The 27,981-nt window shown below is 37.2% G+C and overlaps 1 protein-coding gene across 4 annotated transcripts in view; it reads left to right on the top strand.

Annotated features, from left to right (window-relative positions):
* The first annotated feature begins 4,132 nt into the window (after window positions 1-4,132).
* The window catches only part of ETV1 (ETS variant transcription factor 1), a 97,957-nt gene continuing 74,108 nt past the window's right edge, over window positions 4,133-27,981 (top strand). Inside the window, exons 1-5 of one of the 4 annotated variants that reach the window (XM_053655087.1) lie at window positions 4,133-4,289; window positions 5,750-5,881; window positions 6,679-6,766; window positions 8,172-8,219; window positions 17,257-17,310. In XM_053655087.1, the coding sequence (XP_053511062.1) occupies window positions 5,837-5,881; window positions 6,679-6,766; window positions 8,172-8,219; window positions 17,257-17,310 (235 nt within the window). In that variant the 5' untranslated portion in view covers window positions 4,133-4,289; window positions 5,750-5,836. Of the gene's footprint in view, window positions 4,290-5,006; window positions 5,324-5,749; window positions 5,882-5,986; window positions 6,070-6,678; window positions 6,767-8,171; window positions 8,220-8,417; window positions 8,742-17,256; window positions 17,311-27,981 lie in introns of those variants that run through there. The other 3 variants (XM_053655086.1, XM_053655088.1, XM_053655089.1) reach the window with 3 other exon arrangements.

Raw genomic sequence — 27,981 nt, 5'->3', positions numbered from 1 at the left:
ATTAATAATTAAAATGGGTGTGTACCATTTTTGATGACAAAAATTAATATTTATAGGTAAATAGTATTTATAAAAAGAAAATATATAGGTATATATTATACATCCTCAGTGGGATAAGATTGCTCCAAGTATTTGAAATTGGTTCTTGGAGGGACATATGTTAGATATTACAATGACTTGTGGTCCTCCAAAGGATTACAGGACATAAACAGACATATATTATATCTGCGCTATTAAAATTTCCTGGGAGGAGGGTAATTATGAATAAAATGTGTAGGGAAGGTCTCCTTGGGGGAAATAATGAACAAAATGTTGAGAAACACTGACGTATATGTACCTGTACAGATATCTGTATATGTGTATATATACATGCACCTTGATGTTCACTGTTTTTTGTTTTGAACAAGAATAGGACATGCGATACTCTATTCTGTCTCTTGCATTTTTCATTTAACATTCTCTATCCCATGTCAATTAGGCTGACACCAGCAAATGCTTGCAGGGGTCAGGTGGCTAACATAAACAAGAAAAATAGGGGTTGGGGAAGAGTGTAGACCATGGTAAAATCGAGAGCCCATGCTCCTTCACAAGAGGCGGCAGCACTCAGCTTCGGGTGACAGTTGCCGTGTGCGAATTTGGGCCCAGTGTCATTGTGTTCTCTGATTTCACAAGCAATACTGGAAATCCGTATTTTAAATGTTGACTATAAATTCCTCATAAGGGTGAACATTATGTGGCTCCCACAGAACATGGCTGCACTAAGAAAACCTGCAGGCCTCATCTCAGACTTCTGGTACAATTCCAACCCAGGTTTTCTCAAAAAAGAGTCAGAGATTAACCACAACAAAATCCCCTGTAACACAATTTCCATGCGATGGGCTTTCTGGGTCCTAGCTCAATGGATCTATCCAGCAACCTGAATTTTTAACAAGGAGTTTCTTATGTAATCTCAAGTTTGCAAACTATGGACAGCCTACTTTCTAATGGCTGCATTACCATAATTAAATTCCAAAGTATAAACCATCAGATATTGTTAAAACCATTTCTTTATTGGTGAGTGTTGTAGTTGTTTTAAAATTTTTCTCTCTATAAATAGTACTTAATTAATGTCCTGATGTACATTGCTTTCATTTTTATAGGATGGATTTCCCAAATCAGGATTATTGGTTCTAATTTTAGATATTGTACATTGTAGGGTCTATTGGATAGTGTAAACTTACTTGAAAAGGTTGCAGAAATTCCCAATCTAACTAACCAGCAGAATAACAGGTATGTAAGTGCTGGGCATTGAAACATGTTTTTCCAACTTGATAGGACTAAAATGTTCTTTATTTTTTGTAATACATATTGTCTTGACTTCTAGTGCAGTTCAGAATTTTTCTATGACCTGTTTGCATTCCTCTACTCGGGGAGTGTGAGGATGTTCCCCAGCTGACAATGGCAGGGCTGAGAGTATAAGCCAACACTCACACCGAGTCAGTTTCCTTGTTACCAGGACCTTGGTCCTAAGCTCTACCTTCTTCTCAAATCCCTGCCTCACTTTTCTTCAGGGAACCCATTAAAACCATTAATTATTTTTTACCATTCTGGCCAGACCCTAAGTTTTCCTCTGGAAATATAGTCATTTGTCATTTGTTTTGCTCATTGGCCATTCAATAGCCTACTTTTTCCTTATCTATTTGATGTAGTTCAATGCCAACTAGGCCATAAACAATTTGTTTTATATAATATTAAAAAAAAACAGATTATGAAAGTTACTATTTTACTTAATAATTAATCCAATTCGAACAAATTCTATTAAATGTTAATCATATTAACCATTTAAAACAAGCAATGCTATTTTTAGTTTTTTCCTTTTTTGCTGCCTTTAGAAATATGCTTTATTTAATAGCATGCATTTTCAATATAATGCTATAATAAATTAACTGCAAAAAAGCCACTAATGAACGTTATCTTACTTTATTAAATAACAGCAAAGAGACTATAAAGATTTAAATAGCTTTACATGCAATTTAAAAACTTTCCAAACTCAGAAATGGATTTTTTTTTTGGAGGAGAGGGGTGGCTTTCTCTCAAGAGCTCTTATTTCAGAGCCCAAAGGGGATTTCAAAATACAAGTAAATAAGTGTCAAAGCCTCTTGGCCTCTGCTCTGCCATTCTATGCCTGAAATACTGCCAAAATGAAATTTTCCATTCAAGAAAGACTGGCATTTACTAAGCTGATTTTTTAAAGACTCACTTTCAATAGTAGTGGAAACTTTGTGAAACTTTTGACATCCCTCTGTGTGGATAGAACGGCCTCCTCTGTAGACATTTTTCACAACGTCAACATTTAAAAAAAATTTTTTTCAGCCCATCCAATGTCTTCAGCCACTAGGTCTACTGTTTTTTCTCAGTGCAAGCATAGAAGATAAATAGCAACCAAACTACCAGCCACTGTCTCATTAAGCGTCAGACCACAAAAAGGACAGAGAAAAGATAAAAAGTGGGGAAGAGGGAGGGGCTTGATCCAAGAATTCCCTTGCTAGAGGGGAACCTTTATTTCAAAATTTAATGCAATTTTAACACAACTGCGCTGTAGAGATTGGCTGTCTGCTTACTCAAATAACATCATTGTCTGTTACTGTTAAGATCAAATGGTTAAAGGCTGAGTTCGTTTAAAGGATCCAAAGGGGAACGTGGAGTCCCTGCAGTAGGTAGTAAAATCGGAGGAGTAGTGGGCCTCTGCTGTTTGGCCAGTCCGCCGCTGGTGGGGAGGAGTGCTCTAAGGGGACTCTGTGAGTGTGGATTAGGGAGATGAAAACTAAAACTGTCAGCTAGCTAACCTGCAGTATTGCTGAAAGAAACTTTGAAAAGTTAACAAGGACCTGTGGGGTGAATCAAAGGTAGAAATGAAAATTACAGAATGTTAAGTGGGAAAAAATAGAAATTCATCTAGAACGGAACTGTTTACACTCCCAAAAGCAATGACGTGAGGCATGAAGCAAAAGTTACAATTTGCAGGGCACCCTGGAATTATCCCCCTGAGAGCCTTTCTTTAATTAATTCTAGCCCCCCACCCCCGCCCCACAAAATGTTGCCCCCAGACCTAATGCTCCTTTTTCTCATCTTCTAATATTCTGGGACAGGACAAAGAGAAGGCTGCAAGGCAGAAAAAAGTTTTTCTGGTTTGGGAAACTTGGGGCCTTTTGGTCATTTCCCCTGCCCCACCACGCCCCCAAACACGTGACCAAGAGAGGCCGGAATTTTGTGAATGGAGCTGGAAGATGGCTACAAGGGCGGGAGGGGATCCGCCCCTTTCTCCAAAGCCGCCAATCTCCTAACGGAGCGCTGCAGGGTCAGCAATAAACAACAGTGGGCTGGGAAAATACGCTATGTTATTGGCTGCGGACAGGAACCTCATGGGGTGGGGAAGTGGGGGCGGAGTGGGAGAAGGCGGCTAAGCTGAAGCTCCGCCTCTTCCCGGTTACCCTGGATACCTGTCAGGCTCCAGCCCCCGAGAAGGTCTTTGGAAACTGTTGCTCAGATTACAGCGGCTGAGTTATCCCCGGAGTGCTGGGCGGCGGGACACCCTTGCTGTTGGCTCTCCGCCTGGCTGCACCCTCCGAAAGTACCCAAAGCCTCACTACCCCAGCCTTGGGGCCCGGGCTGCGCCCGGAAGCCCTCCCTGGCTGAGGTTAAAGTGCAGTTCCCGCTCAAAGTGCTTGTAGGTGCTCATTCGCACAGGCTACTCTGATTTACTAGTTTCAGGGAATGCACGGTGTATGCCCTTGTTCTCCGTAATTATTGGGCGTTTCTCTAGTAGTAAGTTTTTCTAAAATTTCTGTAAGACTTTTTTTTTTTTTTTTTTTACGTAGATCTTTCTTCTTCTGGTTCCTGGGGAGTCTTGCTCATACTCCATTTTAATGTGTCTCCATACCCTTCCATTTCAGGAAGGAAAGTTTCAAATAGAAATTGAGAACTGAAGCGTGTTTCCCAATGGGCAGAACAGCTGCCGGAAACGTATTTTGGTCTGTAGCTCTGGTCGTTACCGGGATCACAAGTGAATGTCAGCACTGTTGAGTTCCTGGTCCCAGCCCCGCGGCCTCCCGAGCCCTGTTGGGCTGCGGCTTAAGTTCTACAGCTCCAAGCCCCACAGGAGGGTGAGGGCAAGTGGTTTCAGAGCCGCAGCCCTCACTTTTTAACGTCCCAGTCATTGTCCTTGATACCCGAACCCCCTCACCGCTAGTCCCCCAACTCCCGGCAGGGGCTGCGTGAAAGCAGAAGAGGAAGTGAAAGCATAAAGTACAGTAAGTGACACCCTCCATCTCCGTGTATACATAACAAAAGCTCAGGAAATGTGCGGGTCCTTAGGATATCTGAGCCACCTCATCCCCTCCCTGCTCCGCCCCACCTCCACAGAGGGATGGAAGCACCTTATCCCAGTGCACACCTTGGGGAAATTTGATTTTTATACTTTTCTTTACCTAGATCGCACCGTAGTTCTTCCAGTGCTCCCTCCCAACACAATCCTTCCTAACATGCAATTCCCCCCCACCCCTGGTGCTTTCCCACGGATGCTTTATTTTACTGTCCCATGAATGATTTGGATCTTGTATTACTTGAGGAAGGCCACTAAAAACTGTTTTGATAAACCATAATGATGGTTGGCGTGTGTTAAAAAAAAAACGGCAAAAGAACTTGGGCCAAAAACTTAATGGGAGCGAAGCTACGGATAGGTGGGCTCCTCATCAGGTTAAAAGTGGGAGGTGAGGGTGGGGGAGGTTGGCGTTCTTGAGGGAGGGGAGGAGGCAGGGGCGTGAGGAGGCACGGGCTTAGTAGATCGCCCTTCAGAGTATATACCTGAACCGAACAAAAGTACTGTAGGAAATCAGCCCAAGAATGGACCAAAGACACCAGTAAGGACAACTGGCGACTCGGTACACATGCATGGATTCAGTGTCCCCGGGCGCCTTAACAATAAGCAGCGGATTCGGAAGGCAGTCGTTTTCCTCCACGGCATTTCCAAGCTTTGGACCCTGCGCCAACCCGCCGAGCACCAGCCTGGGAAGAGGGGCGCGGGAGATCCTGCAGAAGGGGCAGCAAGCTGCCTGATTGACAGCCCGAAATCTGATCTTGTGAAAGAGACGCGGAACCAATGGGAGGCAGCGATCCATCAGTTTGGATTGGAGGCCCCTGGAGGAGAAGTAGAGGAAAAACCACCGAATTGAGCTCTGTCAGAGGCGCTTTCGGCTTCCAAGGGGGACGTGCTGGGCAATAATTAATGTTTTTATTAAATTTGGAGGGAATTTTTTTGCAGCAGTTTGCCTAGCGTGGCCTTCAGGTGGGTCTTTCCAACAACTTTTTATGTCTCTCCAGATAATTGCATGGTTGTGGGTTGCAAAAACTATCCTTATGAAAGAGGTGTCTCCGTCTCTAGTCCCGTTAGGTGCAAAGCAAGTCTCGTTGATCGCCATTGCTAGTTTTGCACACGTTTGCGAATCAGAGCTTCCCGGGATACACCGACCTCGCAGGGAAACATCGAGAGTGTAAAAATAAATACATAGCCTCTAGTTCGGATTTTTGCTACAGCCGAAAATATGTAAATTGTGAACTCTCTGGGCTTTCTTTGGATCCAGGTGAAGGAGGCGGTGTATGGAGGGTTATTTTTGTGAATGGGACAGTCGGTGGGTAATTAGCTATGCAAATTAAAGAGCTTCATTCATGATTTTTTTTTTTTTAGCCTAAAAGCCATTTTGTTCCCCTCTAGGTTGATAGAAGTCCAGATCCCGAGGAAATCTCCAGCTAAATGCTGAAAATATAAAACACTGAGCTGAGATTTGTGAAGAGCAGCAGAATGGATGGATTTTATGACCAGCAAGTGCCTTACATGGTCACCAATGTGAGTGATCAGTTCGAGGGTTGCTGTTTATAAACTTGACTGGGGGTGGGGGGGGGCGGGTGGATAAGGGAGGAGGTAAGGGGGTTGGGATTGCAGATACTTTATCTGCTTTGTTGCCACTGTAGGGCGACTCTGCTTCTACAAGCCCAGTCTTCAAAATGAGCTTACCTTTCAGTGATTTGGATAAGGCACAGTTTTGTTTTTAAGACCCCCTTTTCTGATTAAAGGGCCCAAGATGAGTGGAAGAGGAGATGGAGGGCAGCAGCAGCTGCTGCACTCAAAGTTTTTGGCTGGGTTTGTCTGCCACATTGAAAAGAGTGAAGTTGAGACAAATGCTGACACTTTTTGTTTACATGGGCTGTTTTTGTTTCTTTTCCCCCCTCATTTTCTCTTATATGTTTCATTTTACCACTCTTCTCTGCTTTTTTTCTTTATTTTTTCGAGTGGGGAGTATGAGAATAAAATTCACTGTATTTTAATCTAGCTTTGATCCAGCCTAAAATCGACTTTAAGTGTAATTGCTTAATGATGTTTTGATGCTGAGATAGCATGAATATATGACTAATAAATAGTATGCTAGGATCGGCGCTGGGAAGCAACACTTCCTGGCTGTTCAATGCTCAGCATAAGCTTTCACTGTGAAATGAATGCAGAAAGTGAATATTAGAATTGATACTATGGACTTTAATTTTTCTATTTAGAGAGAGGATCCTGTAGATGTATGTATGCATGTATTTTTCTGTGTGTGACTTTTGAGGTTTACATTCTTTTAAAGGATTTTATCTTTCCCTTTGTAGAATCAGCGTGGGAGAAATTGTAACGAGAGACCAACAAATGTCAGGAAAAGAAAATTCATTAACAGAGATCTGGCTCATGATTCAGAAGGTGAGGTTTGATTCTGGGCTGAATCCCCCCTCTTTATCTATATCCCCACTCTCATTAAAGAACAGGAGCACTTCAATCTTAGCTTAAAAGTAATAAACATTCACATTGCTGTATTTAACTAAGACTTTTACTTGGAACAATTAACATAATGTGACAGTTTGCACTGGAGGATATTTTATGGCCCCATCACAAACTAATGAAAGAAGGAAGCAAAAAGTTAAGTGACATCCTTCTTTTATGTTTAATACCCTCGTCCATATGGCATATAGCTAATCCCATACACTAAGGTAACAATTTTAAAATATCCAACACAGTGGGACAAATTGAGCAACTATGTGTACTGCTACAACAATGTAAATGATTATTTAATTTTCCATCCCCTCTGCACAAAAACCGTATACAGTTATCAAACTTTTCATGGATGATTTTGATGACTCCGTGGTGAGGCCATAATATTGTTTTATAGGTCTTAAAGTGTTCACTGAATTATAATTAAGGCCTAATTAATAATTTTAATACTTATTTGGAAAATTAGGCTACAGATTCTTTTTATGAACTGTTGGTAGGAAGTCAATACATTATAAATTATTCCAGCCATATTGAAGCATTAATAATAAACTTAAGATACTTAGATTTAATTGCCAAAGATACTTTCATCTTAAGGTAGATTTAAATGCCATTAATGGCCAAAGTTCAGTTGGCCATTTAGATATGAGATATATTAAATTCCGAAACTTCCTCAAATCCTCATAATTATAGAACACCTCTCTCCCTCCCCACTATGACAGAATACAAATATTTGGACCTGATAATAAACAGGTGCCAGTGAATTATCTATCTTTGATTTTTGTAAACCTATTAATGTAGAAATTTACCTCTAAAAACTTGTATTTAAAAGTTGTTCTTTTTATCTTTGTGGCATTGAACCTGAAAATGTATATTACTTTGAGAATTATACCATTTGTTGTTACATCTTTTATATAACATTCAGAAGATATAAATAAGGTATTTTTCAGTCTTTCCAATCTTTTTCCTACTAATTTACAAGAGTTAAATTTATTTAAGAAAGGTTTCTGTGGACCTACCTTTACCTAGACATTTTTCGAATACTGGAGAATGTGTGTTATTTGGTGTCTCCACCTTATTTTTTTTAAGCTGTTTGTTTAAAAAGAGGGGGAAAGAAACATGATTTTATTATTTAATTTACTGAAAGAATTTCTTAAAGAAGTATTGCTTAATACCCATCAAAATGAGCAAGATTGTTGAAATATGTTATGAATTCTTTTTATATTGAGCGCCTCCCCAAACAAAACTGATATATGACAAATCTTATGACAAACATTTTCACTTCATGAAACCTAAAGGTTTGCAAATGTTTTCTTTCTGTCTTTGACTTGTTTTTTAGAACTCTTTCAAGATCTAAGTCAATTACAGGAAACGTGGCTTGCAGAAGGTAAGGCAAAAAAGAAAAAAAGCTTTAAAAGGAGGGGAAAAGCAACTCTAGAAGGGGGAGGAAAAGTCCTGAACTTGCTGTCTTAATGTTCAGCCCAATTAATTGAGCTCTAAAAGAGCCACCTCATGTGTCATGCATACATTAGAGCCTCTGATGAGTTTGTCTTTGGGGAATCTGGGGCTGCACTACCCAGTGTCATCACAAATTACCAGGAGAAATTGCTTCCAGCTCACAATCACATCTGCTTTTGGCAAGAACTAATGCACCAAGACTTCAAGTTCTAAGCCTCTGTTCAGATTTTAATTGCAATTGATCAGGTTTATATTATTGTACCTCGAGAGACCTCCTAGAGCCAGAACTCGGCTAGCTGTTTCCTTCAGAGCAGCGCATATCATTATTTGGTGTTCTGGTGGAGGACTTCTGATGGCAGAAATTAGTTTCTCTGGGTTCATCGGGACGGGATGCTTCAAGATTTAAGTGCAAGTGTCTTCTTCCCACCTTGCTCACAACACAGAACGATAGGTGTGTATCCATTACTTAGGAAGTCTATGACTCTGAAATAAATATTTGGGGGCTTTGAGGAATTTTTAGATGTTTTCTATTTGTTACTGTTATGTGATGTTTGTTGAAATTGACTTTTGCTATGATGTGACTTTTACTAGGATTCAGTTAATATAGCAAGGAGACATTTAAAGCCATTCCTTTTATTTTTGATTGCTTTTTTATAAAAATTTGTGTTGAAATTCATGGCACCTTTTATTGTGTAAACTTTATTTTATAGGAACAATGAAATAATGCTTCAGTAGATCTTTTTACAACTTGAGAAATGTCTAATGTTGGGGGACTTTTGTTGGTATTCACAATTTGAATTTTTTCTTTTGGATTTGTCCTAATAAATGTGAAATATTTATTTTATCTTATGATATGTTTAGTGGAAAACAAAGAAAATTATAGATACTTAAGCATTAAGTATAGTTGTCTTTTTTTTGCCTTTATGTTATATGGGAAACATGCAGTTTTCGGAACAAATTTTTAAGACAGTTAAAAGAAGAGAGAGGTTCTCTTTAAATGGAAGCTAAGTGTTGCTGTTGCAGTTTGGGGCTGGCTGCTGTGTTTTATCAGTGGTCTTGCTTGCAGTTGATCAAGTTGCTGTTAGCATGTAAAATAAGTTTCTTTGTTTTGCTGATATTCTAGTTCTCCAAAGAGCTTTTGCAGTCTTTTTTCAAATCTTTTAAGTAAATTGGCTTTCTTAGTAGCCCTTCCCAAAGGGTGATTGTGTTTGTATGTTAATGAAAGGTAAGTATTAATAAAAATTTCAGTTATATTTAAAGGTCATTTTGCTTGTCTCTGGTAATGAAACTTATTGCAGTAGATTACTTATTATTGCAGCATAAGCCTTATATTTCAATGTAACTTTTTCAAGAAAAAAAATTGTACAGAGGTTCTTGTATTAACTTTTTTCTGTTAGTTTGCAAAGTTGAAGGTTGTGAGATCATTACACATATGAGGGAATTTATTTGCTTATCCAAAATAACTTAAAATATCCATTTTAATTGTTCTGGAAGATTGGTTTGTTGTTTAAGATGCTTAAGTCTAATTGATTCCAAATCAGAGCACTTGCTGGCAGATTTTGAATGTGCATAGCAACTCTGTTCCTGGAATTTTAAAATGTGGAATCTGTGACAGACTCTTCACATTTTATAATCGATTTCGGTACAGTTTTTTACTTTCAACTTCTTTTGTTTCTTTGTCATTCAGATAAGTAATTTGAATAATTTATCTGAGTTTATCTTTTCAAACTGCACTGCTTATTCTTAGTCATAGTTATTCACATAGCTGTAAATCAAATCTAAAGATTTGCTTTTTATAAAATAAACAGAGAAGATGACATATATTTGGAGGAACATGGACTTTGACTTAGGAAAGAATTTATAAGGTGAAGAAGTTCAGAAATCAATAGTCGGACTGATGTATGGAATACCAAGGTGGGCTACTACTTATAAATTCTAGATACCATTTCATTTCAGAATAATATTTACATTTTTCAAAGTTGTTTACATTAATTTATGCTATCTAATAGTGAGGCGAGGCTTTTAAAATTAAAAAAATTTTTACTGTCAGTAGACTGTATATTTTTATTTTTAGGAATTATACACAATTATATTTGCTTTAGCATTTTAACTAATTAACATTTTGAATAATAGTAACTATGAAGAGATCTCAAAGTTATACTAGTTTATTTGTAGTTGGATTTGTCCATTTATGTCCCTCTGGGCACCCAGAAATTAAAATACTGCCAAATAGGCTGATATGAACGGTTTACATATTTCTTTTCCTAACGCTTTGTAGCCAAGAAACTGACTGTGGAATTTTAAAGCATCTTGACCCTTTTAAAAAAGATCATTGGCAATTAGCCAAGTTTCTCCCCTAAGTTAGAATCCCACTGGGAAATTAAACAGGTCAAAAAACTTGACCTGGGAGTCGAGTCAGTTGTCATGTGTCATGTGAAAATCATGTTAAAAAATTATCAAAGTCCCTACATACATGGGAGATATATATACTAGCATGTTTGTTTTCCTAAAAGAATTTTACAAATTAGACCCAAAATGCAACATATGGATTAGTCATAGGTAAATTATTATTGAGTTAGAAATGTGTTTTATTTCTAAGAGAAATTGGGATAAGGCAGGATGGGTGGGGTTGGAACTAGTTTTTCAATTCACTAAAGTTATCTCTAAAAGTAGAATTTCATTCTCTCAAAAAGTTTATTTCCAGAGATCAAAAATATGTTTGTGAAGACCGTAACTTTACATTAGTGTCACTTTCCAAGTACCAACACTGCAGTTTAAATGTTTTTAACATATATACCACAGTTTAAAATAATCACATTTTATTCTGAAATAAATGGAATAGGTAATGTTTTCAGTGACACAGTGGTAGATAAAAAAAAATAGAGAGTATGCCTATTTCAAATTTTCCCCTATCTACTTCATATTGTAAATGTAACTATGTACAATTCTTTATTGATTCTTTGTCTTTTGAATCAGATTGCTACTGACAGAGGCAATTTCAATTATTTGATCCCATGAAATAATGAGTTCAAATATCAATTCTATCAACATCCTAGGGATGTCTTATTCTTAACAATCTAACCTGTTTTAAGTGGTGATTCAGCGAGCGGTGCCCAAGAAATTCATAGTTAAAATGGACCCTTGTGTGGGGGTGGGAGGGACAGAAAGAGAAGAATGTAAAACTGAGTTTTAAAGGATTGCAGTTTTCTGAAGTTTGTTATGAAAGCTTACCTACCAATACAACTGAGGGAGAAATATGAAATTTCGTGTGTATGTAATGAAAATACATAACAACTTATGACCGTTATTTCTTGCTGTTGGTCTAGATGTTCTTGAGATTCCCCTTATCAGTAATATTAAGGAAGAATGTCAACAGTGATCTGATTCCATCAGGGTAAAATGATTTTCAGTGGTGGTGTAAGTCGGGTGCCACCATACTTGAGTCAAAACTTTATCTCCAAGAACAACCTTTCTACACCAAAGGTCCTTACCTCATGCAAATAAGACTGTATTTTTCTTTTGTTTTATGTGACCTTTAAATGGTAATCAAGTCGACTTAAACATAGAGATATATCTACTTTTATCTTTGAAAAGTAGAGATTCACTTCACCTCAGTGACTTATACTATTCATATTCAAAGTCATTTATAATAAAGTATCTTAAATAACAGGTTATACATATGGTCATACAACAATATTCAGCAGTCATAATATACTCATTTTTGGTTTTCAAAAATTATACTGTAACTTTTTTAAGGAACATAAATTGGAGGTACTGAATGTTTTTGTTTTGTTTTGTTTTCATGTGATACAGTAAGAAATAAAAGCTTTAAAGATGACATTATTTTAAGTGGTTGACATAAAAATGGAATTGAGAATTTAAGCATTAAATTACAGAAGCGTATACTATTTCTTAGACTTGATCAAGAGTCTTTTTTCTTTTTAGTGGGGGCTACTATCCTTTGTGTTACATCAGGAAATACTCTAAATTGTGAAAGAATCTTCTTTGTACTCGATTAAAATATAGCAGGTAGAGGAATGTATTACATTCCTAAATATTCATTGGACATATATAAATACTTTTCATCTAGGCTCTCCTTGCAAAAATAGAAATTGTCTTTTATAAGAATAGAATTTGGATTTGCTGTAGCATAATATAGCTTTTCCAGAGGGCCGTAATAAATGTTTATGAAATAGTGCTAAGCTTCCCTAATTCACTTACTGACAATGTATAATTTCTTGGAAGTTATACTATAACCGTATTCCATTTGACCTGTGTATAAGTTTGTAATTAAAATCATCATCATCGTCATCATCATCATCAGACCTCAGTAGCACTAGAGAAAATATTTGACTAGAAACAATAGCTCTTCTCATCTACCCTGAAGTTTTAAAGTCACTCCGGGTCAGTTTAGAGTTAGGAATTGAAGCTAGTTTGAGCCTAAAGACAACTAAAACCGTTTTCTTTCTTTTCAAACATACATAGAATGTCTTTTTCAAGTATAACAGATGTGTCTGTCATTGGACAAGAGCCCCCTTTATCTGTTTAAATATGTTTATAATTATGCATTAATTAATGCTTATACATTGGTACAAGCATTCTAATGTTAAAATCGGATGTGGTATAAAAGCAGGCTTAGAGGCCTCATGATTATATTATTCCATGGCCTGAAGCTTCGTTTTAGCATGAAACAGAAATACTACTGTTCAAAGGTTGATTTTCTCGTTCTTTTACTTTTACTTAAAATTGAAACAACTTCAGAGAAATCTGTTTTTAACCCTTTGTTCAAAGTGAAAAGCTGAAAAGTCAGCAGCAACCTGTTATAATCTTAGGATAGAGACATTTGAAATAACAGGCAAGAAAAATAAGGCATTTTTAATGGTTTTTCTCTTCCATCCTTTCATCTTTTTTTCTTTGCCTCTTTCCTTCCTTTTCAGTTTTGTACATTTAAGTTTCTGTGACAAGTTACCCTATGAAGTAGGATAGGTTAAATATAATAAATAGGTGGATTTCTTTTGTAAACTTGTCATTTCTTTAAATGTGTACCTTAAGGGGTCTGAACTCTATTTGAGATAGAGCAATAAAATTGTGTTTATATTGCAAGTTCAAGTTGACTTGCTTTAGCTCTCTCGAAGGGTGTGACATGAAAAGATTGTGGTTGGGCCACATGGCTCATGCTGGACTGTGTTTTTGTGAATGGAGGCAGAACTCCAGTTCTGCCTGCTTGTCTGGAGGAATTGCTGAGGAGATCAGCTGTCTCATTCACGGGCAGAAAGAATGACTCATACATCTTCCGCCTTGTTTGGCTCTAGGTCATTGTTACAGTGGATAGAACTGGTTTTAATTAAATATTAACCCCTTTTATTCTTGACATTTGTTTCACTGGTAATTTCCCCCCCCCCCGCCCCCCCCTCACTTTAAGAGAAAACCCAACAGGCGCCTTGTGTGTTTTAAAAAAAAGGTATATTTTTTCCTTGCCTGCAGCCAACCTATTTAAATGCTCAACTTTTCTTAAGTAACGATTATTATTTTATTTAAAGGCACACTATTTAAAAATTGCCCACCCCTCTTCTCAGGGAGTGTTAAGACAGTAGATTAAAATTATGACGTGAGAGTTAGTGATTCTGTGACATCTGGGTCGTGATTACTATTTTCTTCAGTTTCTCTATCATGATATGTGTTGCTATGTAGTAAAGAGAGAGACAGAGACCAACTTCGGACAATAATCTCGGTAAAGCAAACAGCTGAGAGTGCAGATACTCTCCTTGTAAAGCCGAAGTCCTGAGACTTGACGGCAACTTGTCTATTAATGTGCAATGATCTGATAGAGCTGCTCCAGCTATTACCAATAAAATCTACATGCTTAATCTTCTTGAAAGCCTTTTATTGGCCTTTTGGTATATGCCTCCCCCCTTCTCCTTTCTTACTCTTCCCCTTCCTCTTTAATTACCGAGTGTGGGGAAGCATTTTCATTCTTCAAAGGTACATTATTCCAAGCATAGTTTATAATAGATTGTTGTCGGGAAGAAATTTTATTTAAGTTGGCCATTATTGTTAATTTTCCTCTTTGGAGTTGGTATGACTTGTCACAAATTTTTAGACAAAGCTATACTTTGCTGCTTCAACCAAATTCCTGTGAATTGAGGGGAAAAACGGAAATGTATGCTACGAGTGTGGCCATACTTTGTCATTTTTTCCTTGTGCAGATCCAACTTGGTTTTCTGTTAGCTGCTTTCCTTTTACTTTTAACTTGAAATTAGAGGTGGACTTAAGCCTTTGTCTATTTAAGCAGCATGCTGCTTCATTTGGTCTATTCGGTTTCTGAAGATTAGCTTCTGTGAAAAATGTGAGTCATATGTTTTTTGTTAAAATTTTGTAATATGTTCAGGCATAAGTGTGAAGTATTTATTCAGTATGTTAAAGAGTTAGAACAGAAATAGCAGTTTTCATTCTTTTTTATGAATTGCTAGTATGCAGCTATTTTCTGTCTATTTGTGAGGTGAACTTTCTCGTTTCTTCTGCTCCTAAAGTTTTTCTTTGCCTACATATCCCAACACAGACCATGCAGCCATCAGAGAATTGTATGCCTTTCTTGAAGGGATACAAGTCCTGGAGTTGCCACTCTGTCTTATAGTAAGGAAAAAAGAAAAAGTTCTGGCCTTTGGACATTCATACTAGCGTATCTAGTTACAGATATACTTTTGTTACTCAGCAGCTATTTTTAACTATTCCTGTAAAGAGATATTACATTTTTATTAGGTTCTTGTAAATGTTGGCTTTTTAAAAGCATAATAATTGCTATGGCTGATAATTTTTGCATCTCAATAGTTCTGTGTAGCTGTTAATTTAGAAGGAAAACCAAAACATGTGGATATAATGGAAAAAATATGTAGGAGTGGGTTCTGTCTACCTGCTGTTATTTATTAAATAGATATTAAAAACATTTTTGTATTTTTGGTGCGGAGCCTTATTTTAAAGGGTACTCCTCCAGTTATAATTTATGAGTCTGTGAGAAAACTCAAGCTTACAACAATGCAAGAAAAATGTTTATACCTAAGAGAATGCTAACATACAAATTTCACCTATTATATTTTTCCATGTCCAATATAATTCATTAGAAGTAAAGACATTAAACTTGCATTGTAATGACTGAAGTATTGTCTGTGTGTGTGTGTGTATGTGTGTGTGTGAAATGGGAAAAAAGTGGGTATCTGACGTTGTCTGACACTTTATTTAGACTATTTTATTTAATCCTCACAAAAAATCTCTATTACCACTATTACACTGTTGAATAAATGGAGTTCAAAAAGGTTAAATAATGTTATACAGTTTACATAGCTAGCAAGTAATGATCTGAAGTTTGTATGACTTTAGTCAGGTGTCAGATACTAGTAGAATACAAAGAGAAAACACTTCAAATATAAACTTAAGAGATTGGCATCAGTTATAATTTGGAAAAAGTTCTCAATTAGTTTGGTTTCATTTTGTGGCAGAGAATAGGTTTTGTCTTTAATAAACTTAAATAGTGGTGTACAGAAGAAAGTTGTTAGAAAATGGATGTCAGATTGCATATATTTTGATAATAGTCAAAATTATCATTGGTTTTGTTCTTAATAATGTAACATGAATTTTATTTAGCCAAATTATGTTTTTTTGTACATGTTAAATAAGCTGGTAAAAGAACCTTTAATTATATGTATGTTATAATCTCTTTCATTAGAATTTTTAAATACAGAATTTTTAATGTAGACTTTTTCGTAGCTCATTGAAGTACCCAAAATATTTTCAACAGAGACCAATTATTTTACTACACTCGATCTTAGCCAAAAGGCCCAGAAGCGACAGATAGAGACTGATTATTTTAATAAGCATTCCCCCATACAGAATAAACTCTTTAAAAAATTAAAATTAAAATTAGACACTTGTTTGAATATGACGTGACTGGATAAAACTTTTTAGTATTTGATAATATTAGTAAAGTAATACCAACTAACCATATCCCAGCTAAAATTAATTAGGAAAGTAACCCAACTTCTATTTCATGTAGTCCGTATGTGTGTGAGTGTGCACATTTGTATGCATGGGAAAACTTGTTTTTGTAACATTCTGTCAGTTTGGAACCAGTTATTTTGATGTGTAAATCAACCATGATGAAAATATTGTAGAAATGAAAAAGTTTACATGGTTTGTTTGTCCCCGAATGCGTAGTCTTTGCTATTTAGTAATTTATTCCCTTGCTAAAAATAGGGAAGTTGTTTGATATTAGAACTGATGAAATGGTGATTTCCTTTTGTTAATGCTAAATAATCACCAGGAAAATATTTTGCATGCAAGAATGGAGTTTATTTGTATTGTTCTGATCATGGTCAATGAATTTTTTAAAACTTTATACTGTATCAATGACAATAATTTCGGAAACTTCATTGCTTATTTTGGCTAGATTTAGGGCAGACATTTTTAATTACAGTAGTCTAATTTGCAGTAGATAGAGCATACCCAAATCAGACATTTCTATAAAGCAGAGGGCTGTGTGTGATAACTGCACATTACTCGAAAAGAATTAACGTGGTTATTTTGAATGGGCTGCTTAAGCACTTGCGGTGGGTGAACTGGAATATCTTTTACTCCAAAAATACACCTTTTACTTGCAAAAAAGAAACACTGTAGCTAATAGAAATTCTATAGCTTCTTTTAGTTGGCATGTGTCTCCTCTATGTGTCCGGTGAAATTCAGAGGGACTGCCACCATTATATTTCGGACGTACATGTTTTCTAGTTGACATCAATGATCGCTTCTATGTCCCCTCCCAAGTATCACTGTCAATACCATTTTAAATAGGAGCTCACTGGCAGATAATAATAGGTTTGATCTCAGCCTAAAAAGATCTGACATAAAAGATCTCACTTTGATATTCCTTATGTCTTGGCAGTTTTCCTCTTAAATTTTAACTTTTTTTTTTCCTCCAGCTCAGGTACCTGACAATGATGAGCAGTTTGTGCCAGACTATCAGGCTGAAAGTTGTAAGTATAGTTTGACCTCATCTCTTTAAGTTTTCCTCTTTCTTTATTCCTTCTTTAATTCTTTCTCTTTTGTCTGTTTCCACTTGCAATGCTTGTTCTTGCATTATGCCGATGCCTTTTTAGCTTACAGTCATGAGGAGACTTTATTTATTTGTCTCTTTGTGACATCAGCAGAATCTCTGTGCAATCTGAGCAAAGCTCTGACCAGGAGTTTAGAAAGACTGAGTCGATTAAAAGACAGTCCCCTTTCCTGGGTTTGGTCAACACCCTTGGAGAAGAAGCATGGGGAGATCAGAGAATGTGCAAGTGGTTACTTCCAGTTTTCCAATATGTTCACAAGGAAGAGTCTGGATGCTGATGGGAGGCAGTCAGTACAGAATCTGTATGAGATGATTATTATGTGTAACTTCTAAAAATTCTAGGCCAAATAGTCATTGGCCTATTGTATGTATGTATGTATGTATTGCAGTCATGAACTTTTATCTGCTTTGATTTAATTTTAGCCTCATTTTCTGTACCTGGTTGCCATAACAGAAATGGAAGCCACCTTTAGCTTTTCCTAGGGCCCCCCCAGTGTTTTTCCTCTTGAGTCTTGCTGCAGGGCCTGCTGGAGGGTGATTCCTGGGTACTCCCCCTCCTGTAATTGCAGAGTGAGCATTTGGCCTGTGCAGACATGGTTGCCTTGGGGTTTACTTCTGATATTTATGCTTTGCCTTTCTGGGAGCTAACTGCAGCTATTGACCTGAGGTGCAAATAGTGAAGAAAAGGGTATAAATGCTGCCTGGATTTTGAAACTGACCTAATGCACTGTTGCTCTGTTAGCACCGTTTAAAGCTCTGACTTGTTTCATTTGACATTTTCACAGCAGGCGGTATCAACAGTAGCAAAGTAGGCTTAATACCTTACAACTTTATCAAACCCATATTTTCACACCTAATATCATCGATCTAATACAAATACCTGTGTTACTTCAAGGAACAGGTGTGTGTAAGCATTGCTTCTGTGCTTCTGTGTTTGGCATCTTCAACTTCCTAGGTGTGCAGAGTTCTAAGAGTTTCTTCCAGATTCTCTCCCAGGTTAAATGTTTTAGTTCCGCTTCATTAAAAAATGTTTTTTCCTATTATGTTAAAATATACATAACAGAAAAATTGTCATTTAACTACTTGTAAGTGTGCATTTCGGTGGCACAGTGTTAGGCAAACATCAACACCACTCATCTCTAGACCTTTCTAATGACTCCACACTGAAACTCTGTACTTACTAAAAAAAACAAACAACAAACAACTCCTCACTCTCCCCCGGCCCCCAGCCCCTGGGAACTGCTGTTCTGTCAGCTTGGTTTTTGATATCAGAAGAGAATAGTGTTGCTTGATTTCTGAATATAATTATTAAATATTCAATTTCAAGAAACCTACACAGCAATGATTTAGGCCTTATTTAGAGGCTCTTAGAAACTCCCAGAAAGATGATAGCTAAGGATGACGGCTAGGCAAGGCCTCTCCTTCATTAAAGTGTGGGAAGAGAATGGTCACATTTCCAGCATTTCCGTTCCTGTGGGGTTCTGATTTCTTTCTAAAAAGCTAAACCTGTCATCTGTGTGGGAGAAATCATCCCATTGAGTCATTTTACATCTGAAGAAATTGGTAATGATTCCAATGCTTTACCAACTGCCAGGGTAGAATTACTACCATAAGGTAATTTATTTTTTAATCATTTTCTTAAGTGACCTTTTTTTAGTTATTTATTTATTTTTATTTATTTATTTTATTATTGACTTTAGAGGGAGAAAGAGAAACATCAGTTGGTTGTTCCACTTATTTATGCATTCATTGTTTGATCCCCTGCCTGTGTTCTGATCGGGGATCGAACCCACAACTTCAGTGCATCAGGATGACACTTCAACCTACTGAGCTATCATCTTCCCAGGGCTGATTAACTCCTGTTTAATTTTTTTCCTTATGTTTCACTATTTCATCCCTTTGAACTCTTTTCTCTTGGTCACAGTGGTGTGATTTTTTTTTCTCTTTTTACTCCTTTGATTCTTCCCTCTGACTCCACTCATCTTCTTTACCTTCTCTTTCCCAGGATTCTGTTCCCACAATTTTCTTCCTGTTTTACATGTGTTATGTCTGCACCATCGCATAGAACTTTCTATGATGATGGAAAAATATGTATCCTTACCATTTGATACAGTAGCCACTGATCACATTGGTCATTAAACCTATGAAATATGCAAAATGGGACTGAAGAAATGAAAATTTTAATTTGCTTAATCAGCTCTGGCTGGTGTGGCTCAGTGGATTGAGCCCTGGCTTGCTAACTAAAAGGTCGCTGCTTCGATTCCCAGTCAGGGCACATGCCTGGATTGCTGGCCACGTCCCAGTAGGCAGTACCCAAGAGGCAACCACGCATTGATAATTTCTCCCTCTCTCCTTGCCTTTCCTTCTCTCTAAAAATAAATAAGTAAAACATTTAACAAATTGTTTAGTCATGTGGCTTTATATAGACTCATGTGGCAACTGGCTTCTGCCGTGGCCAGTGTGGCTCTGTGTAGCTATGCCTCCTACTTTGCGACCTCTAGCCGGGTCTCCGCTCTGCCCTGTGCACTGGCTGCCGCCCCTGATCTCCCACTGAGGTCTTGTGCGGTTAGAAAGATGCAGCACCTCAGCCCTCAGCGGAGGTGAAACAGCATTTGCACAGCAACCCCAGTCTTCAGGGTGCTGCCCCTCAGACAGTTCACTCAGTGGGGCCAACCTTGAAATCGTTACTTTTCCTGACCAACATTGCTCTTACTTCTGTTGGCTTTCTGAGTTGATGGCGTCACCATCCAAACTGAAAACCTTCAATTTATCCTTGGTCCTTCCCGTTATTTACCCTTAACCTTAAATTGCTTACCAAGCTGTCTACGTTTCAACATTATCTTGGTTTCATGGCTTCACTCATCTCTGTTCACTGCTTGAGCTCACACCCACATTCTGCCTGGATGGAATTTGTGAATCAGTCTTTCAATAGGTGCCCTGCCTTCAATCTTTCCTCCTCCAGTCCCCTCACTGTGGATGCATTAAGGCGTAGCATCTGACCTTGTGAATTTTCTCTTGAAACTTCTTTCAGGACAAAGTCCTAATTCTTGAGCTCTGCAGGACACTGTTCTATAACTTAAGCCGGGACTACTGTTTCAGTTTTAACTCCTGCCATCCCCACACCCTGTGTCTCCTCACTCTCCGAGTATGAGCCCTTCTAACCTTTCAGTTCTCCAAACAGAATGAGCTCTTTTATGTCTCTTTGCCTCTGCACACGTTCATTTTGCTTTAGCAGCTTTTACTTTTGTTTTGTAGTCTGGTGAACCTCCTTCATCTCCTTCAAGTCTTTCTTGACCTCTTATCATCCTGCAGAGTTAGACCGTATAACATCTTGTCTCTTGTGTTTATTATATTATAATGTTTTAGATACAGATCTTTCTTTGATAAAACTGTGAACTTCTTGAGGATTAGGAACATGTCATATTCAGTATGTCTGTCATGTTTTAGAAGCACAGTAAGTAAAATTGCATCATAATCACAATCAGCTTCTTAGTGCTTATTTCCTACCAGGTATTTTCCAAGTCCGAATTACCTTCTTAAGGTAGAAAGATATGAACATGCCTTAAAGCAATACAGACTTTCATTCTAGGAAAATATGCTGAAACCATGAATGTTTAACCAAACATTTTCAGAATGCTGAGATTTTATTTTACTTCAATTAGTGAATATTTACAGTTCAACAAATACAGTTCTGGGACTTATGACTAAAATACCTAAATATTAAGGAAACTTATAAACAAAGGTAAAAAGAAATCTAAAGTAGTATAATAAACAGAAAGTGGAGGGGTGCTTTATTTCAAGTTTTCACTGACATAAAGAACTATTGTTCAGATGATGGTGACCAGCTAGTATTCCGGGTAGAAACGAGGGAAATGGTTCAAAAAGAGGAATAGGATAGATGGACAAGATTATAAGGAGGATTTCTGGGTGGAGAAGGTTATCAAATATTGGAACTGAAAGCTTGTATCATGTCATAAATGCTCTATACAAATGTTTGATTCTCGTCTGTCCTGGAATGCTTAGTGGGGCAGAGGGATCCTATATCTGGGAATAGAAACTCCATTCCCCCTTGTGTGGCCCACCTGTAAGTTCTGTGGGGCTGTCTTTTCAAATGTGAATAATTAGATTTTCTTACATATTTCAATCAAATAACGTGCTTCTGTTTTTGCTTTTATTGCTGTAGCCCTTTGGTAAATGTAGGTTTAGGAGAACCAACTGCCAAATCCTGCTTAAGGCCAGATTATAGAACATACATTTGAGTGTAACATAGATAAATATATGTAGAAAAGTAGGAAATTGAGTATTCAGAAATTGTGAAATGTCAGTTGGGTACTCTCTAAAAACATCCCCAAGCATTTTTTTTAATTTAAAAATATATCAGTTAGAAATCTAGAATCTAAGGATGCACACTGTAGCTTGCTAACCATTGGAAGCTGCTGACTTTAACAGCACATACAGACATCTAAAAACAAATGGAAACAAGCAAGCTCACTGTAGTATATGGATGAAAGCTAAGAGAAACAATTACGTGGCTCCAACAAATTTTTTTTACAAACAAATCTTTTCATATAGCAGACACTCTGCTGGAAAAAAAGAATTGCTTTAAAATATGCTTTATTCCAGAGGAGTTAGAATGTTCTCTCTTTAGAAAGGAAAATTTTAAAAGAATTTAGGACATAGGTGAGACTTATTTTTTTTCAAAGTAGATATGCATTTATATACAAACTGAATTTTTTATATACAAACTGAATTTTTCTAAATCTTGTGTTTGAAGTTGAATATACCAATAAGCTTATATTTTAAGTGGTATACTTTAAATCTAGTTATATCACTACTCTTTTTAAATCTGCCACCTTTCATTACAAAGTTAGTTGTTACTATTTTTCTAACTAGTTTGTTTCCATTTGTTTCTATTAGTTCCTCTGGGTGTTGGCAGTGCTTCTCGATGTTCACTTTTGCTGGGTGAAACCTCCCAGAACAATCCCAGGGCTATAGCTAGGGTTCTGGAATTCAAGTGAAGGAGAATAATGCCACTGAAGAAATAATAACCTTGACTCCGGTATATTTATGGAATCAAATATAAAAAGTTTGCAAATTTCTGTATTTCACTGAAATTTGTAATACATTCCTAGTGACCCATCTGAAAATAATCAAGACGAATCGATGTGCAGGAACTCAACTGTTTAAAGCCACTAATACATGGGTGATCCTTTGTTCAAATAAATAAAAATCATTGCTACGCTTCATTTTGTTAGGCATTTTTTTACAGTATAGTACTTTGGGTCTTTTTTTTTTAAACAGGGAGGTGGGAAAAATAGGTTACTGTTATGAATCTGCTCCTTAAAAAGCTGAAATCAGACAGTTCTATGCAGACCCTGACTGGATGATTTCTGATATATTAACATGACTTGCCCCAGAGAGGAAAGTTCCATTTATGGTTTGTGTTTCTCAATTTTCTGCCTTTCTATTTAAGCTATCTTCCTGCACTCTGTTCCTTTCTACATGTATGAGTACTTTATAAAAGTTTACTTTTCAATGCTAATTTTGAAACCTTTCTTGCCTGGTTGAATTTTTTAATATGATTGGCCTGAAAGACTTTTATCTTTTATTTCTCTGATTGTTTATACCAGAAGGTGAGTACATATTCAAAGAAGGATTCCATGTCTGGGATTTGAAAACAGGAACTTGTTACTGTGGTTTGTTTCCTTTTCTATAAAAAAATTTTTGAGGAATATTTAAACATGTCGGTGCAGACAGACTCTCACCCATTCAAGGATGGATTATCTCCTGCCTTCTTCATCTGAGATAGTATGTGTGAGATCATTTTAATCAGCAGTCAGCTTCTGAAGCTTCTGTCCTTTTGTACATTCTCTTTATTGTTTGTGGTTTGTTTGTTGCTTTGGTTCTTGTCTTTTGCTTTTTCCTTTTTTACAGTTTAAAGCAATATATTCACAGAGTCAGAAGAAAAACCCCACGAGTAAGATCATTCCCTACACCACACAGTCCTATTCTGTGGACACACTTTCTCCCCTTTTTAGCTGCCCCAGACACACATGTTAAATTTTGTATTCTACTACAGCCCTGGCTGGTGTAGCTCAGTGGATTGAGCGCGGGCCTGCGAACCAGACAATTGCGGTTCGATTCCCAGTCAGGGCACATGCCTGGGTTGCAGGCCGGTTCCCTGCAGGCCAGTTCCCAGCAGGGGACACACGAAAGGCAACCATACATTGATGTTTCTCTCCCTCTCTCCTTCCCTTCCCCTCTAAAGATAAATAAATAAAATATTTAAAAAAAATAAATAAATTTTGTATTCTACTACAGCTTCTTGACTGATCACTTTCCAGATTTTGTCTGTTACCCTATTCAGGTAGAGAAGCATTTTTGATAAGGTTTAGTTGTTTTCCTGAAAGTCATCAGCTATGTAGTGGTACGTGTGTCCCACAGTTGTGCTCACACTTGAGGAGTGTGAGTAGGAACCATTTGGAAAGCTTGTTTGGTGCAGCTTCGTGTCGCTCCCAGTCCTGGGAGAGTTTCACTTGTTTGGCCTGGCATTGGGCCCCCGAGTACCCGGGGATCTGTTAGACGATTCTGGTGATGGCCTTCCGTGGAGCACAGGTTAAATATTGTGTATCGCCTGCTCATTGTACTCGTTTGTAGAATAAAGATGGCAGTGTCTCTTCCTTTGCAGTTAAGTTGTGTGATAGATGCTGTTCTCCTACAGGTACAATTCCTTATGCAATAGGTAGACTTTCTGAAGTTTTTCTGTAAGTAATATATTGTCACTATTATTTAAATATACCTGGGGATTAAAAATGAAGTTTATGTAGAAATAGATTCTTAACTTTTGTCACCTTTGCAAGCGTTACTTGTGTTGTCCAGTTCCAAAGACCGTTTCCTACATGCCTTCTCTTACCTGATGCTGTGAGAAATTCACTGCAGACTGTTGATATCTGTTCAACTGCAATCAGTTCGAGTTTAGAAAGACACCTAGTAAATTGGGAGTCTTCCAATGCTGGTTAGAATCCAGCCCTGGGGGCCCCACCCAGTTCCAGGTGCATCCAGTAGGGGAGTCTGGTCCTCAGAGAGTCTGCTGTCCCGTGGGTGGCACACATCTGCCCAGACCTGTCACCGAGCCCAGAGGCCACCTTTTCAGCAAAACAAACACCCCAGTGTAGTGCTTGATTGTTTCGCAAGCAACATATTTTTCAAATCAAAATAGAAGTCCAGTGGGGGGGGAAAAACTACTACATCTTGCAAGAAGTTTTGTTTTAAATCACCTCCCAGAAATCCATCAAGTTCAACAGAAGAAATGAAGTCTAACTTGCACACCTTGGGCATGTCAGTTAACCTCTATTTACTTCTGACAAGGAAGTAGTCTCTCCGGTCCAGGACACGTTATGATTTCCCGTGACACTTTTTACACATGGGGGAGGACAACCTCTAAATATGGCGAATTCTTGCTCAAATTGAAAACTGGACTTTAGAAGAAACATAATGGAGAAATAGAAATTATTATACATTCTAATATACTTATAGCTAGAAAATGACATCAATTTTAATGACATCTGATCTTGTAGATCCTGTCAAAATTTTAGTTTTCCTAGTTCATTCTTCCTCAGGCAGACGGTACAGATGCTAATGTTGAAATGAAAACCGAAAACAAAAAAAACACACGAAGCAAAACTGGCGTTTGTTGTTCCATTTATAGCTGAAAGCTAAAATTTTATATATATATATATTTCAACCTAAGTTTTTAGCTTTTTCTTTACTATTTTACTTACCCTCTTTAATTTTCCCTTTAGCAAAACAAATTATCCTACAAATTGACTTCAGAAACATGCTCAAAGGAAGTATGTCAACAAATACTTTCCACTCACCCTGCCTATAATTAGTAACAAATTATTTTGAGGAAAGTGATCTGTGCCACTTTGGTTGAACTTTACTCAGTATTAAATAAGTATGTTGTTATGCAGTAACTGGACTTAGTCTAATAGCCAAACGGCATTTGTTGGAAAATTAGGTAAGGAATGAAGGTGGAAAATTATTTGCAGAACCAAATATTCTTTGTTCTAATGTTTTAATATATGCACACACACTTATGTACAATGATGAATAAAAAAAGCAAACACAACATTTGTTAGCTTTTGCAAATAAAGCCAAAGCAGTCATGAAAATAAGTACCTTTGGGGGCCACCATTTTACAGAGTATGCAAATTTCATGAAATGAGATGTAAAGAAGAAAATATCTGAACCAAACTGATTCTTTATTCATAATGGTATGCTTAGTGTTTTTACAAGTTTTTATCTCACTCTTTTCCCCACTTTTTTCTTTTATAACATTGAAAATGTACTTCACAGGCACCATACATATTTGTTTCTGTCTGTTACTGAATTTTCTCCTAATGAGAGTTTCTGCTGGGTCTCCCTTAAGTGAAAATGGTTGGTTTGATGTGGTTTTTTAAAAATGGAATGAATTCCATACCTCAGCAATTACTACTTGCATTTGACATTTAGCTGATGGTGATTTTAACTCAAGAAATTAGTTACTGATAATTTATCAGGGATTAAAAGTCCTGTTTATACAACATCTGAATAAACATTAAAAGTAAGTTGGTGTAATCATTTTGTATTCAGTCCCATCTGAATGTTATTTAGATCTGAGCCTTAGTAAAGAAGTTCATTTTGCTATAACTGCCACCTTGTTAAACCATTCAGAGGTTTGTTTCACAGTTCCTCCTACTTTCTGGCTTTACAGTCCTGTTAGGAGTGATTTTTTTTAGATCCCCCAAAAGAGGCTTCTTGACTTGTGATCGTTCCTTTGTTTATGTCTTATTGTAGGGAAATCTTACATTCCTATTTTTTGGTGCAAAACTAGAATGCTTCTGTCCTGGCTGGTGTAGCTTTGTGGACTGAGTGCCAGCCTTTGAACCAAAACTAGAATGCTTCTTTTCTTACCAAAGTGAGCCATGTCTATTATCTTCATTTTTATGATTTAAAATAGGAAAAAAATAAATCTTAACAGTGGAACAATTCTTATTTTACTTGAGATTTTAATTTAGCCTATTTATTGATACCTATTTCTACAGTTAGGTATACTAGATATTTTTGAGGATGCTAAATAAGTAGGTTTATATGACTCTCATTTCACAGCAAATAGACTTTGAGCCTCTTATGTGCCATGCTGTCTCCGGGCACTGGTGATGCTGTGGTGGGCAAGTTAGAAAAATACTTCGGTTCTCATGAAACTTACATTCTTCACTGTGAGCACCTGGTAGTCTTATGCATCCCATGGCAAGGGATGTGAAATTGTACAGGGAGCAGAGCATCTGCATAATCATTGTGTATTCAGATGCTGATCTATTACCTGCTGAAGAACATGTGCTTTTTTCAAGTTTTGTGTTAATTTCCAGGAAACAACAGGATGCTCCAAGGTGCAACCCCTGGCCATCCCTGTGCATGGCTGTCAGTCAGTGTCTGTGTTCACATCCCGCAGCCTCTGCCTGGATTCTGGTGATGGGGGAGTGGGAAGAATGTCTTCTGGCCTTTCAAAGATTGTGTGCTCTAATGATAATTATATAGAGAGAATACTGACCTACTCTGCCTTTTAAGGTGATACTCATTCTTTAAGATTCAGATCAGACGTCATTACTCCTAGATTATTTATTCAGAATTAATTATTTCTATGTGCCCATAAGTGCTTTATATACATCTCAATTTTAATACTATTTCAATAGGTTTGTAAGGGATGCATCATGTCCTACTTGTGCTTGTATAAGTCACATGGTATTCAGTGAATATCGAATGAATAGCTTATTGGGTTTTTAGAATCTTTAAAAAACATAATCATACACAGGCAGCTTAAGTTGTTTGAAATTTAATGCACATATCTGATTTTATTTTCCCATGTTCATGTTTCTTTGAGGGGTAATAGAAAGCTGTTTGCATCTATGTAACACTAGAGCTAAGTATCAGTTATCAGATCAGGGCTCTCTAATAAATATTATTTGAGATTCACAGTATATTTCTCAGTAATCTCAATTTAGCACAGATACCCTGAGATACCTTGGTACTGTTCTCATTTTATATAGAGAGAAATCAAGGACATGAAGCAATCAGATAGCTAAGGGTTTGTCCGAAAAAAGAACTTGTTTGAGCTAACAGTTGGAGAAAAGCAAAATGGGAGAACTTGGTATTAGGGAACTGTGCCAATTCTCATCTAAGCTGCATAGCTTGATTTCCCTGCCTCAAAGATTTTTATCTTACTTGCCCAGAATTTGAGAGATTTATGACAACACTGTATAGTTTCAGGTTGTTTATGTGCAGTTTTTGACCTCAGAAATGTTTCAGGCGTGGCCCCTGTCCCTCCCCGTGGGAGAAGGTCTGTGGGTGGTGAAGGCTGTAGCAGTGGCTGAAGTATTAGTCAAGTCCTCCCTGCTCCTCTGAGCAGCAGCATTCATGGAATTAATTCCTCACGGAGTCGTAAGTCTTCATGGAAATCTCAAAGCTGCAGATTGAAAAGACATGGTAGATCAATGACATCAAAACTCTTGTTTTAAAGATGAAAAAAGAAAATCCATAAAGGTTATAGGCT

Source organism: Artibeus jamaicensis, unplaced genomic scaffold (assembly GCF_021234435.1).
Source record: "Artibeus jamaicensis isolate MK-2021 breed Jamaican fruit bat unplaced genomic scaffold, CSHL_Jam_final contig_923, whole genome shotgun sequence".
Lineage (NCBI taxonomy): Eukaryota > Metazoa > Chordata > Mammalia > Chiroptera > Phyllostomidae > Artibeus > Artibeus jamaicensis.
The sequence above is the reverse complement of the archived record's forward strand: the minus strand, read 5'-3'. Positions and strand labels throughout refer to the sequence as shown.